Below are 14129 nucleotides of genomic sequence, written 5' to 3' on the forward strand. Positions count from 1 at the left end.
AAAGGATATTCGAAGTAAAGAAACCTCATTTAAACTTTAAAAGTACATCTGTACAGCACTGTCTGTTTCCATACCTAGAAATAGACTTTCAGCTAAATCTCACAAGACCTTAGTACTCAGTGGTTTTGCATGACTGGCCCTCAAATACAATTTAATTCCCTCAACTAAATGCAAAAAAAACCCAAACAAAAAAAAAAAAACACCACCAAAAAACTCCCAAAACAAACAAAAAAACCCCCGAAAGAAGCAAAATGTACATTGAGTGCTATAAAAAAAATTTTTTTTCAACAGCACAAGTCATAATGCTTATGGATTTTGAGATATTTGCTAATGAGGACTGTTTGGCTATTCAGAGTGTCAGAAAAACTCTTCCAACCCAATTAAGCTAATATCAAGCATATTTATCAGGAATCACAATGGAAAATCCATCAGCTTTCTTACTGGATAAAACCAAGACTCATTTACAGAAGCATTCTGCACAAATAAAGGAGTTTTAAGTTGTTTATTTGTCCATTTGGAATTACTAGTATTTATAATCAACAACATAAATCCACCCCTCAGTGAAAGACCTGACAGCTTGTTATTGCCAAACATATTACAGCCTGCTGAAGGGTGAAGAATTACAGACATATAAAGATGAATAACATTATATCACCATTAAATCACTTACTCTGTTTGTAACAGTTTAATCCTCTAACATTATAAATTAAGATTAGAAAAAACCTCAACATTTCCAGTGATAAAATACATTGTGTTTATTACACAATATAACAGTACAGTTTATTACACTAGTGCATTAAAAAGTAAAAAGCTGCACAGCTCCTTTGGCGTAACTGCATCATTCCTGATCTCTCTCTTACACAAACACTGCTTGCAGCCCCACAACCTACAAGCTACCAGCAAGTCTCCAAGAAGTATCCTACTAGGAAAATCCATCACAGCTAAAATAAGTTTATTCCGAGAACTACTTCTCCTATACTCATATTACTTGAATATGAGGACCTAAAATTAGATTCCTTCACATCTGGAGTTACCAGTGACATCCCTTCTGAAATCAGGCAAGTAATGAACAGATTTGCATCCATACATCAACCATCAAATGAAACTTAAGTGGAAAAATGCCTTTCATTTTTCACCCAGTTAAGTAAATAGTTACTTAATATTTGGAAGCCTTCTACAAGAGTTTTAAAGTTTAGTGGTTTGGACCATTTTTCAAGGTTACTGGCATGTATGAAACTTGCACATATGAATGATTCATAAGCAATCAATAACAGTATCAGTATAACAGCTAAAAGATAAAACATTTTTACATATTAGAAATGGAATTTTGAGGTTTCTTCTCCAAAAGCTAATTTGGAAGATAATCTTTATAAAAATTTTCCAGTAATGATTCGTATTACATTAACTCTATATTAGATGACAACTTTGAAGACTGAAGTTAACACTTACTGGAAACAGCCTTCAAAATAAAGTGGATCAGAATGATCATCTGTATAAATTGAAGTATACTAGTATACTACAAATCTGTTTCTCAGGATAAGATATTGCCTGCTACAGATAGCCTCATACAGCTATTAGTGCCCTACCAAGTCTGTGGAACTACTTGCTTGTCAATTAAATAGGATGTGAATATGAAAAGTAGACAGACACAGGAGGCATGTTTCGTTAGGGCAACAGACATCATCTTCATTCAAATTGACCAACAGCAAACAAGAAAAATTCAGAAGCCAACAGAATTTGGAATGTGTGTGATGAAAATCCCATTCAGTACCTCATTATATTCTCAATGAATTTTTTTTTTTGTAGCACAGTAACTTGGACAAAAAAAAAATGAAGCAACAGCAAAACAGAACCCTCCTTTCCCAAGGATCAGAAATTCCTTCAGAACTTTACTCCATGATGCCTAAGAAAAATTTAAAAACAGACACTATTGTGTCAATACCACTGCCTGGCACACTAAACAATTCTGTCTGCATCCACCTGCTGTCACTTACCTTATGAACAGACTGCAAGCTCTTAAGGGCAAAACTATTTTTTTTTTTTTTATACGAGGATGTGATTGTATCCATATCTCCTCTGTATGTAATACGGTAATATAATAAGCTAAATAACATTGTTATGCTTTAATTATTTTCTGCTCTAAGCTTTAGATCAATCAAAAGTGAGAGATGGTTGCCCATGTTTCTAGGAACAAAAGGCCAGTTGTTCCACGTGACCTGACATGAAAGCACTCTGCTTGCCAGCATCCATGATGCAAAGTTTTTATTCTTTGCACCATGCAAAAAAAACCAAAAAGCTATCATTAATGAACTGCAAGTTATGGTATCTTTTCATCCATTTCAACCCTTTCATTGGAAAGAGGAGGTAGTTTAGAAGTAAGGCACATCCTGCACTGCCTGATCAGCCATAAGGCACATTTCCATTCCACTGAAAATATGATCTATTTTAAGGTTGGCAATGAAAGTTAGAAGACATAATCAGGAAGTAGTAATCAAATGCACTTGGAGTACTGTAATGTCTAGCCTCAGACTGTAGCAGAAAAACAGACAAAACATCTTTTTTTTTTTACTGTAGAAAACTAGGTACTTCATCCAAATGAAATCTGAGAATCACGGACCTACAAAAGTATGGGGCCACTGGCTCATAAGGCTTACTGGCATTCAATTCATTCTTTCACAGTGAAAGGAATGGACACAATCATATAAGCGTTAAAAATGCAGCTTGAGATGCCTCTGTCTTCTGTTAACTTCTAAAGTTATCTTAAAAGTGAGCTGGGAAGTTAAGATGTTGTTATTTAAAGAGATTTAAATCCATGATTTTGTTTTCATCATTACCTTGAACTAAAATTTACCTCCAAAAGTCAAAGGGCAAAAATCCCATAGCAACCAGGGGATAAAGTTACAGTCATGTTGATACCTACTCAAGTAAACCTTTAACAAAGAATAAGGACAGAATTCAGATTCCTTGACTACAGATCAATCTCAGCACAGCATTAAGTTCTCCTCAAAGTTTGAACTGGCTCTTATTCAAAGTAATATGGGAACTAGGTTTTCCAAATACAAAAGCCACTTCAGCTAGCTTCAACATGAAAGTTGTCAAACTGTGCAAACTCAAACGAGCGAGTTCCAATAGCAGCCCAGCCGTTACTTGGTTTAGAAATGGTGACATTCTCCCAGAGTGGATAACCATTTAACAGTCCTGAGGCAGAAGTGCCCTGTCAAAAAAAGGAACAAGTTAGCTTTGTAAAATCCAGTGATTGTGTTGACACTGAGCTTACCCACATGGGAGAAGAGACAAGGCAGTAAGATGTCAAGTCAACTTTCAACTACATTTCACACATTTTCTATGCAGAGGTGCTTCTAAATATTGTATAGAATCCTCCAGTGCCTATCAGCTCTGTGAAACAGATTTAATGCCTTTACAGTGAATATATAAATGGCTTATCTTCCCCCAACTCACAGCTTTGCAGACTCAGTGCAGAATCTGAAAGGTAAACTGGTTTTCCTCTTCCACTTGTGTCAGGCTCCCTCAAACAGCCCAATTGTCTTAAGGGGATATGATACACCTGGCACTGATTCTGCACAATTAGGCAAAAGTCAAAAGGAAAGAGAGATGTATTTTGGTCATTAAGCTGAGAGGAAGAGGGGACAGCAGAACTTTCAAGTATCATGTTGCCATTAAAATTAAAAACAGTTTCAGGAAAAGTTACAATTTATCTCGCCAGTGTTCCATTAAACAGTGTTTAGAAAAAAGTACTTCAGTTTACTTGTATTTCTTAATCTGAAAGACAATTACAGACACAGGTAAAAGCAAAGAATGCCTTTCAAGAAGGAGTCAGCATGAGAATTCTTTAAACAGGACTCTGCACTTCTGTCATTACATCAAAGGCATATTTGGTACAAAATACTTTAACAGCACAGATGGAAGTTTGTAGCATCATCATTTTAAAATTGTCACCACTGTTTTGTGTTTTAAACGATTTATGTTCACCTTCAGCGCCTCATTCAGGTTAGCAAATGTCTTGGCCCATTTTACAGATGGCAATCACTGTCACAAGTGTGGGTGTACAAAAGCCAAAACTAAACTACATCCATTCCAGTGAATGCCTCAGGTACAAGCATCCCTTTATCTCCCAATGGGAAAGCACAAAGACAAAAAACGGTTTCTAATACTCGATGACGTTTTAGGATGAGGGAAAGACTCAGTGCATAATTTTAAAAGAGAGTTTGCTTCAGTAGAAGATCTCCCCAGCTAGGATTCAAGCTTCCCCACATTTCAGGCCACCTTGCAGTTGCAAAGGTTACATTAGGCAAAGGTTACACTAGGCATTAGGCATTCAGCAGAGGAACTTAAAGCCTTTTAGTTACTTGCACCAATGTCACACCCAGCTAAGCGTACAGGTATATTTAAAGTAGAGCTTGGAACTACTTTCCTCACCAAGTGACTATGGCCAAAAGCGGTAGAGTGGGGGGAAGGCAAACATGTGGACAGGCTTCTCATTAACGGTGGCCCATCTTTACAGCAACACTATGCCCATGCTTTTTCAGTATAGGAAAGAAGGATGGCACTCATCTTAGTTCAGTCCTTAACTAGCTCCGCATACAAGGCCTTAGCATGCAAAGGGAATTGGTGGGAGCCAGATTTGTAAAACAGGCTAGTTTAGTAGTTTACTGACAGTCTTCAGAACAGGAAGTCAGGTCATGATCTTTTAATTAGATTAAATACAAGATTTGCCTCTCTAGCCCTCCTATCTCCAGCTTTCAACTCATCTTTCCAGTTATTTTCTATACCCTCTTCAGTTTCTCAAAATCTCTTTAAAAATACAGACAGCAAAACTTGGTATGGTATTTTAATATTGGTTTAAAATAACAGAGATATTATTTATGTTTTAGATAGAGCAAACTAATGCAAGTAGACAGTCAACAGTATAGCATAGTTTTGTCTCAACCATTTAGGACTGGAAGTTTCATAACTGGTTTTCTAGCTTTTTGCCTATGTCCTTACCTGAATGTTGAGAGTAAGTGTGTGCCACGCGTTATCCCGGACACCAGAAAGTCCTTTCATTAATATTTCTTCTTCGGCTGCAAAACATGCTTAAGGTTAGCAAAGTGTTACTTCACCCCTTTGCTGAGACTGATAAATACACCAAGCCAGCAAAAGGAAAATAATACCTATTTTTCAGAAGCGTTCAGGACTGATATCGCACCAATTCCAACTGCGGCATGGAAGCCTTAACACGCAAACCTGGACTCGACATTATCAGTGCATTCTCCTGTTTTTCCACTGAAATCTCCAATGCTCTTGGGAATTTGGCCTGAGATAAGGATTCCCTCTACTGAGGGTATGGGTTCATGAAGTGTGACAGTAGCTATTGCTCTGCTTGTTCTATAGATCTCCTTGTTTATGTATTAGAACTTTTTTAAATCAGAGGGTTTGAGTTGCGACATCATAATGTTGCTTAGTTCTACTCAAAATTTAAGCTAAGCAAAAATTGGGTGTGACTGACACCTGGACAGAAGACCTGAAAAAAATTAAGTGCTACAAGTAGAACCTTCAATTATTCAGTAGATAGTTCTAGCTGCAAGTTAATTTAACATTCAGGCTCCCTTCTAGAAAAATATAAAGATCACTGAAAATAGCTGTACAGAAAAAAATTACCATATTGTGTAACAAGTGTCTCAGTCTGAAATAATGAGGTGGTTAATCCTCTCATTTCATCTAGGAAAAATTATTTTTGACAGCCTCAGAAAATAATTGGGTAATGTTGTTATGACTTATTAAAAATAAATACTGGAGTCAATCCTAAACATGACTATGTTTTTACATAGAGCTGAAACTTAAGTTGTTATGGAGTATAGACATAGCAAAGTTTCCCTACGGAGCACCAGTATGTTAAGAGAAGCTAATGTAAAGCCTTCTTTACGCTACCCATGCATGGTAAAAAAAGAAAAACAAAACCAACAACAACAAAAAAACCCACAAAAAAACAAAATGAGGAGAAATTAGAAGCTACAGCTACCAAATAGAAGACGAGACTATTTTTAAGGCCCAGTACAGTGTGAAAAGGGTCATTATAGACTGTCTTCATACCAGATCTACTGTAGATCTAGAAGTTCATTTGACTCATCAGAAACTACTGAAAATTTTAATTTATAGTCTTGAAGTGCTAGGAAATGCATTTAAACAACAAAACCTGCCACTATTTCAAAGCAAATTAAAAACAACTTTTAGCTATTGATGAAGTATTACGACATACACTCTTTCATGTGCCTGTCAAGTGAACACAGATGAACACATATGAATGTTAGCATCACAAGTAGAAAGTGCTCTCACTCCACTGAGCTAGACTAACAGCAGAATGCATAATTTGTGGAAACAGTAGGCCACTCATCAACATCACCTAAGCCAGATGTATGTACATTGACTTGCACTGCTCTACAAGACAGGCCACTGCATTTCAAGCAGGATTTTGTTTTTAGGTGTAGTATAAGAATATAGAACAAACCTTTCTGTAATTAATATTGTATCAGAGTATTTATGAAAATCAAAACAATTTACATTTGCTAGTGTAAAATAGGTTTTGTCAGCAGAGAAAAAAAAAAATCTAGAAAGCTGAGACTGAGAAGCAGACCAGCAAGTAGCCTTCAGATGCTCTCTTCACATACAAAATGTGACCATCATTAGAGCACAATGGGTTAAACTCATAGCAATGACAACTGAATTACGAAATCTGAGTGTTAGTCATTCTTATCAAGGCTATCAAAATGACATGTCCATATGTCAGCATCCACTTTAGCAAAGAGCTGCTTACCTAGGTCACCAGTGACTTTGTAGGTGCCATCTGCAAAAACCCAGAAGAAAACTCCTTTGGTACGTCGAACATATATCCCACCATTGTCAACTCTTCCTGCAATAAACACGCCCCCATCACGTTGTTTTTCTATGTAGATGTCACAAGTGACTGTCATGTTTACCCTATAAGAGAAGTTTAGCACTTTAACAAGCAAGAAATCAATTTTTTTGAGCAGGCAGTAGGTAGAAAAATATTCCCTATGTAGTACAGCAACTTTTTGAGGAAAGATTTAGCAATCCTAATTGTGACCTACAGGTGCGAGACACACAGGACTTGTCTAGACTGGTTGTTTCCCACCTGTGAGTCCATAGATTTTCTTAGGAAGAGCAATTCTTCTCAGAAACCAACAACAAAACGAAGTGTATTGTCAGCAACTTTCAATTAATTATTAAAAAAAAAAACAATCCAAAAACACACACAAAAAAACCCAACACAAAACAAAAAACAAACCGCCAAACAGAAGGTTTGCATCTCCACAGAAAAACTGTCAGGTCTGCAAAATGAAAAGTTGATTTTAGATGACTAAATCAAATCCAAGATTCAAGGGTCATAGCACCACATCTGCTAAAATTTGATCTTCATTGCTCTAGGATTTTTAATACAGGCCAAGTCTTAAGTAATGCAGACTTCTTGCCCAAAAGCCAAAACAAACTTTTTTAAACAAAATGTTCAAATAGGTTGAAATTATCTGATTTTCCTGAGGTGGTACTTCAGCTCAACAGTAAAGCACCATGTTATACATATGACAGCTGTAAAAGAGAATAAAGCAAAGGAATACCAGAACAATCAAATGGCACCTAGAAAATTTACACAACTTCCCCTGCCCTGAAGTTGCACTACAAGCCTCTTTACAATAAAAATTAAAAGCATTCTTTACCTCTACTAATGTACATTTAAATTAAAAGTCTACATCCCATGTCTGAAAGGACTTGCAATATGGATACAGCCACAAGGCCACATATTTAGGATGTTTCTAATTATCTATAATTATTTACAGAATGTGAAAAGACTCTCTATGACATCAACTCAGCTGATAACTAAATCATAAAGAATATTTATCGTAGCAACTCTTCTCTCCACCTCTTACATAATAGTAAGAACGACCTGAGATTTCATTCTAATGTAATGCTATTAGAAGTATCAGATTCTTCGATACGTATTCATTACACAAACAAGATTTCTTTCTTGCCTCCCTATGTATTAAACAAGAGACCTCTACATCTTGCTTAAGCCATTATAAAGAGATTGGAAGCAATGTAGAATGAGTTAAATAGTAATATTTTTAGCATACAGCTAGGTTCAATAAAACCATCAGAGCAAAACACTAACAAATTCAGGAGTAGAAACAAAAAGCTTTCACAAGCACACAATTAAAATCCAAACTAAAACCAACTAAATAATCCTGAAATTTAATCATAATAAATTGCTTTTGATGACTGAAGTCAAATATCATTCCACAGAGAAATTCAGTGCCTGGTTGGTTCAGTATTTCAGTAGCATGCACTAATGGTTGAAAACATCTACCTAGGACAAGATGAGCTTTAAATTGAGGATGAAGCAAACAAATCAGAGGGCCTGAAATTGAAGACTATCATTATGAAAAGTTACAGATCAGTAAAACTTGAATGATCAGCTGAATATTCAGGAAGCCAGCTTGGTTCTGAAAACAAGATGAAAATTCAGAAACAAATGGAACCAAAATGGAATAATGAGAAGTTTTTAGGAATCTCAGTACAGTAATTTAAGAATACATCCTGTGTAGCTGTTATAGGGATCACTGAATATGATCTACTCAATGAGGGAAAGTTGATTATGGGGGGAATATAAGACTTTGCTTAACAGAGGGCTGCAGAAGAATACACCAAGTAACTGAAGAACAACCTCCAGCTATGAGATGGTGGTATTCTTCCAGGCTTCAGAGCAAAGTGATTCAATCACTTGTCCAGGCCAGAAATTAGAAGCATGAAGCATGTTCTAAAAAAGCATTTGGGGGATCAATGATCCAATCAAAGTGAAAAAAAACCTGACAGAATGCCTATTTTAAAGAACATATCAAAAGAATTTAAGCTAAACTTCCAAAAGAAGAAAAAGTTTTAAGCATAAAGTTTATTATTACTTACTATTACTAAACCAATTAGTTAACAGGCTCTTTCCCAAATGTTTTTTAAAATAAAAGCTGCTGCTTGATTCCAAATTACCATCATTATAGCTCCTAAAAGAATTGCAATCATAACTATACTCTTATCAAACCAGTAAATCTCAGTTACGTTTACCCAGAAATAAAACTGTTTTAAGTAGCAGTTGAATCAAATCCACACAATTCTAGGAACTGCTCAGAAGATGGCAGTCTGCAACAAATATAACTGAATTAACTCCCAGACTATTTCATTGATATGAGATTGATCAAATAGCTAACAATCAAGCAAGACAAGTCAAAATCAAGTAATTTAATCTGAATCAATTTTTTTTGTCCCATGTAAAAACATATTGAAACTCAGTGCACACTTTGAATTAGGATTTTGACTTGGTCTTTCTAGTACACCAACCCAGATCCATTATTCTGAAAAATCAACTTGAACAAATATGCCCAGCAGGACATTAGGGAAAAAAATCTCCAAGACAGTGCAGCAGTGGGCTAAGCTACCAAGAGATGTGGTGGACTCTCCATCCTTGGATCTTTTTTAGACTCATTTAGACAAAGACACAGTTGATCTCTTAGCATTGGCAACAGCCCTGAGCAGGGCTCAATGACTTTTGGAAGTCCCTTTAAGCCATCATTCCTGCATGCCTACAGAGAGTCTGAATGCAAAAGCCCTCTGTCCAAGAGAAATGAGACTTGAGACAGATTAACTGATCATAACTCACACTGCTAAGGAGGACATTTCCCCAGATGTCACTAGAAAATAGTATTTACATACCACTGAAAATTTCCTATGAGACTGATGGTCTGGTCTGCATCAGAAGCCCAAGTGATGGGTCGCTGAACCACCACCTGGCGGAGTGTGAACACATGATCTCCTGGGTCAGAAGAATTTATGAAGTATTCAAATACACCCGTCTGATCTGCAAAATTTGGGGCTTCACTGAAAGGCGGATTACCTGTTCAGAAAATAAAATACATATCCACACCAAAACATTAGGTGCTTAGGGACATGGTATAGTGGTGGTCTTGGTAGTGTTAGGTTTACGGTTGGACTCGATGATCTTAAAGGTATTTTCCAACCTATACGATTCTGTCATTATTTTTCTTCTGTGTACTCTTGTTTTCAGAAATTTCCTTTGAAAATATTCTCCAGAATTTTGGCTTGCTCTATCAAAGCACAGTCTCCAAAACTGAAGTTTTGGGAGTTGGAAGGTGATTTTAGTTTTGGTTTTGTTTTTAAGCAGACCCCAGTTTTTGCAAACACATGAACAAAGTAAATTACTTTCTTCCCTGTCTTCCTTCCAAAAACTAGTTCACTATAGTTATGAGCTATATCATTTGCATCCAGAATTTACAAACTGTTAGTGACTACCCAATTAAGAGATAGAATTAAATACACCTCATTGCAAGTGAAGATTACAGGTGTAAGTTGTTGGAGAAGCAGGTATAAATAAACAAAAATAAGACACACATTCTGACTACTTCATGTTGTTTACATTAGAAGACTCATATAACATAATTATTATTGCCTTTCTACATTAACACTATATCTGTATGTGAATTAAGTTTTTGGATAAGAGAATTCTGACTTACGAATATTGAAATCATCTTTGTAATTTGAAGGAAAGGGCCGAGGTGGTGGAGGCTCTTGGAAGCCACATTTCTGCCCTGTCTTGAGTGTGGTTAAAGTGTAGACTTCATCCACATTTAGATCTAAAGAAAAACTTCCGTTCCACACCTGGAATTAAAGAAAGCTCAAGCTGCAAAAATCAAACAACTAAATAACAAAATACCCAAGTTCCTGAATTAAAGGAGATCCTCTAAAGTCCTGATTTAAGGCAAAAGTCCTGTCTTCTTGCCTCAGCATTTAATATAGCCGAGCTATTTTGAAAACCCCTTTCCCTCAAACTCGTTATTACTTCCAGGTATGCCTGTATATAGCTAGTAAAATTGTAGTCAAACAGAGCCAATAAAACATATCCTAATTATGCAGTTTAGGCATGAAAGTCCAGGAGTTCCAGCAAAGGGGTAAGAAACACCTGAAATTGCAGAGAGACTGTAATTAAAACTGATCGACTTACCTTTACAGGATGGAGCTGCTGAAAAAGACTAGAGTTTCCAGATTCAAAACGGAGTCTAGAATGCCACACTTGAAGGGTTTGCACCATATACTACAATGAAACACAATATAAAATTAAAAACAAACAAACAAAAAAACAAACAACCCCACCCTGAATATTCACCTTGAGAAATATCAGTCCTCTAAGGGTGTTTAATTTTTGTTATTTTAGAGCTGTTGATCATATTAGAGGCCACCACTCTATTGAGCTAGCCATTACGTATGGCTTATCTTTTTATAGATTATACGTCAATAAGCCATTGTCCTAACATGCAGTAATGTTGCTTATAAAGACAGAAAGCATTGCAAGCACACATGCAGTCTTTAGCTTCTCTATTACCAACAACAGTATCCCTTTGATACAAGCTCTCCGCCTAGGAACAACCAGGCAGAAATAATCTCCTGCTAATTTTGCTTTAGTGAGACCTTTAGTTTAGTTGCTGGTTCTTTGATATTCATTTTTGAGCAAAGTACTTTGCTTACAGATCTCCAAACTTCAGCAAATACTATGGCATATCAGTTACACTAGTTACAGATTTTAATCATATCCAACCCCTACAATTTTTTTTTAGTTACCCAGATGAACAACAAAGCAAGCAACCTAGATTTTGGTTTGGATAAGCCATCTGATACTTCACCCAAAGGGAGCTGTATATCAGAAGTGACGCTCAACTACTTTTCCTAAGCAAACCATTTTATTGCCAAAAGTATTGTCCAAACTATCTTGTCCTAAATGAAAGGAAACTAATGTAACCAAAAAACAGATTCCAAATAAGTAAACACTTTCAGCTTCTGAGAAGCAATCATCCAAATCAACTAACAGATTCACTCCAGTTTACACTGTGAAAGTATTGTTCACATTTCAAAGGGAAATTCAGTTTAGCAAGATTAAAAAAAAAAACAAAAAAAACCCCCAAAAACCACAACTGGCAGATTCTCAGAATATCTCTTCACAGGATGGACAACATAATCTACAGTATACAATCAACCACAGTTACTCCCCTGGAAAGGAGCTGATAACAACTAGAAAGGTCATGGCCATGCTGGCCAGTCAAACTATGTCAGCGTGTCAGAGCACCCAGCCTTGGAATAAATCCTAAAGAAAAATCCAACTGAATTTCTGTTCTGGGGAATTTCTTCTTCAATATACAGATTATTAGACTGGGAGGCAGTAATTCTATGAATTCATTTATGACATTACATCTCATGGTAAAAGCAGAACTAGAATGCTTAAAACTTTGCCAGGTGTGTAACAGCCTCTAGTATTGGAGTAAAGAACTCCAATTTCTTGCTAACCTGTGATATTGTCTTGTATGTATTTGATTATGGATAGCAATTCATTTTACAGGACTGATCAAATGTATTCAAGATCTACTTACAAATGATCCTTTGAGGTAGAAAGTTGCTCTCTGAGGTGTCACACTGAAATGTGGCAGTGGAGGCCTGATACATTGAGAGTGATTATGAGTCTGAAGAAAAAGAATAAATGTAACAGAAGGAACATATATTACTGGAATGCATCACATAGCCATGTTCATGAAAAACATACAGCATAAACAGAAATTTAAAAAGCAACATAGGATCAATTTGCAACTATTTATTTCACTGTTAGCCTAATGATAACTGCAATTATACTAGCTTAATTTTATTTTGAATATTGCTTAAAAGAAGCACATGATTTAATTTCCTCCCAGAGTGTGTCATCAAATTAAAGCTAGTTTGTGATACAAAAATCACATATACATTGGTCTCCAGGAAGATTCAACTAGCTATTCAAAGTTTAGATAGAAAAAAGGACCTCTAGTGGTCTCACTAACAAAGCTATGAGCATCAAAGAACATACTCACAGATACTGAACTGCATAAATCAAAACAGGTTCTTCATAACAAAGTGTTTCCTTTACCTTTTCTAGTTCATTGGAATTGCTGATGCACATACCATAGTTTCAATGATGATGGTAAGGTTTCCTAGGCCATCTGTCAGAGCTACAAAACTGCCACCTCCTTCTAAGTGTCCATCTACTTGCAAGTATGACCAGCCTGGCTGAGTAAATTGCGTTGTGTGTGCTGAGACAAAACAGAACAAAAATCAGAAGACAATAATTAAGTCTTAATAAAAAATAATACCATTTGTATTTAATTCAGACTGAATTAAATTTCTCTCTCCTACGTGCTTAAACAACAAAAACTTGATTTTTGGAAGAAAGTAATGGAACTTCCAAAACAAATTCTACCTATACAAGAAGAAAGATTAAAGAATTATACTAAGGCACAATTAAAAACATCAGCTCTGTGGCAGATGAAACAGTTAAAATGATAGCAACAGTTAAAATGATACCAACTACAGACAGGAAGAAAAAACTATTACACCACTATATAAGTCAATCACGTACATGCAATATGAATATTCATCACAGTTTAGATTTTCCCAAATCTCTCCTTTTTTTCTTTTTTTTCCTTTTTTTTTAATAAAGTAAACAGTTGAGCCAGAGACAGCATAAATGAGCATCTCCATGACGAATAACTAAATAAGTAAGGTTTTCAGCATATAAGAGAGAGTACCAAAGAAGAATGCGACCTAGATCATGAAAATCCTGAGCAACATGGAAACAGGAATAAGCGCTCAGTTGTTCTGAACTGGTCATATGACAGTATGTCCATTTTTTTTTTCTAATGCTTTTACATATACTGGTAACTAGCAGAAGAATAAAAATGAAGGCATTGCCTTGTTCCTCCTTTATGGCATTGCATATGCACACTAACCTTTATGGGCGCTTCAGATCAAAACATTTCAATACTAACAGCTATAAAAGGCAGTAGTTTATTCATTTCTGCTGTATCTAACCATCGAGTATTAAGATTTCCCCTGCTATTTGATCTTTCTGCTTTCTATTGAAAGGAGGTTTTTTTTCTTCTTCTTCTTCAAAGTATTCACAAAACTTTCCACAAAACTACTTTAATTTGGTACAAAATATAATAAACATAAAAACCACTAAACAAATAAATGCCTCAGAA

General features: G+C 35.9%; 1 protein-coding gene across 2 annotated transcripts in view; it reads right to left on the reverse strand.

The window, feature by feature from the left end:
* Positions 1-487: 487 nt before the first annotated feature.
* Positions 488-14129, reverse strand: part of GALC (galactosylceramidase) — a 41926-nt gene continuing 28284 nt past the window's right edge. For both annotated transcript variants that reach the window (XM_075503388.1, XM_075503389.1), the window contains exons 10-17: positions 13054-13181; positions 12495-12584; positions 11078-11167; positions 10590-10734; positions 9772-9952; positions 6812-6975; positions 5005-5081; positions 488-3214 (exon numbers count right to left, since the gene is read on the reverse strand). In XM_075503388.1, coding sequence (XP_075359503.1) covers positions 3071-3214; positions 5005-5081; positions 6812-6975; positions 9772-9952; positions 10590-10734; positions 11078-11167; positions 12495-12584; positions 13054-13181 — 1019 coding nt within the window. In that variant the 3' untranslated portion in view covers positions 488-3070. The remainder of the gene's footprint in view (positions 3215-5004; positions 5082-6811; positions 6976-9771; positions 9953-10589; positions 10735-11077; positions 11168-12494; positions 12585-13053; positions 13182-14129) is intronic.

This window comes from Mycteria americana, chromosome 5 (genome assembly GCF_035582795.1).
Source record: "Mycteria americana isolate JAX WOST 10 ecotype Jacksonville Zoo and Gardens chromosome 5, USCA_MyAme_1.0, whole genome shotgun sequence".
In the NCBI taxonomy this organism is placed as follows: Eukaryota; Metazoa; Chordata; class Aves; order Ciconiiformes; family Ciconiidae; genus Mycteria; species Mycteria americana.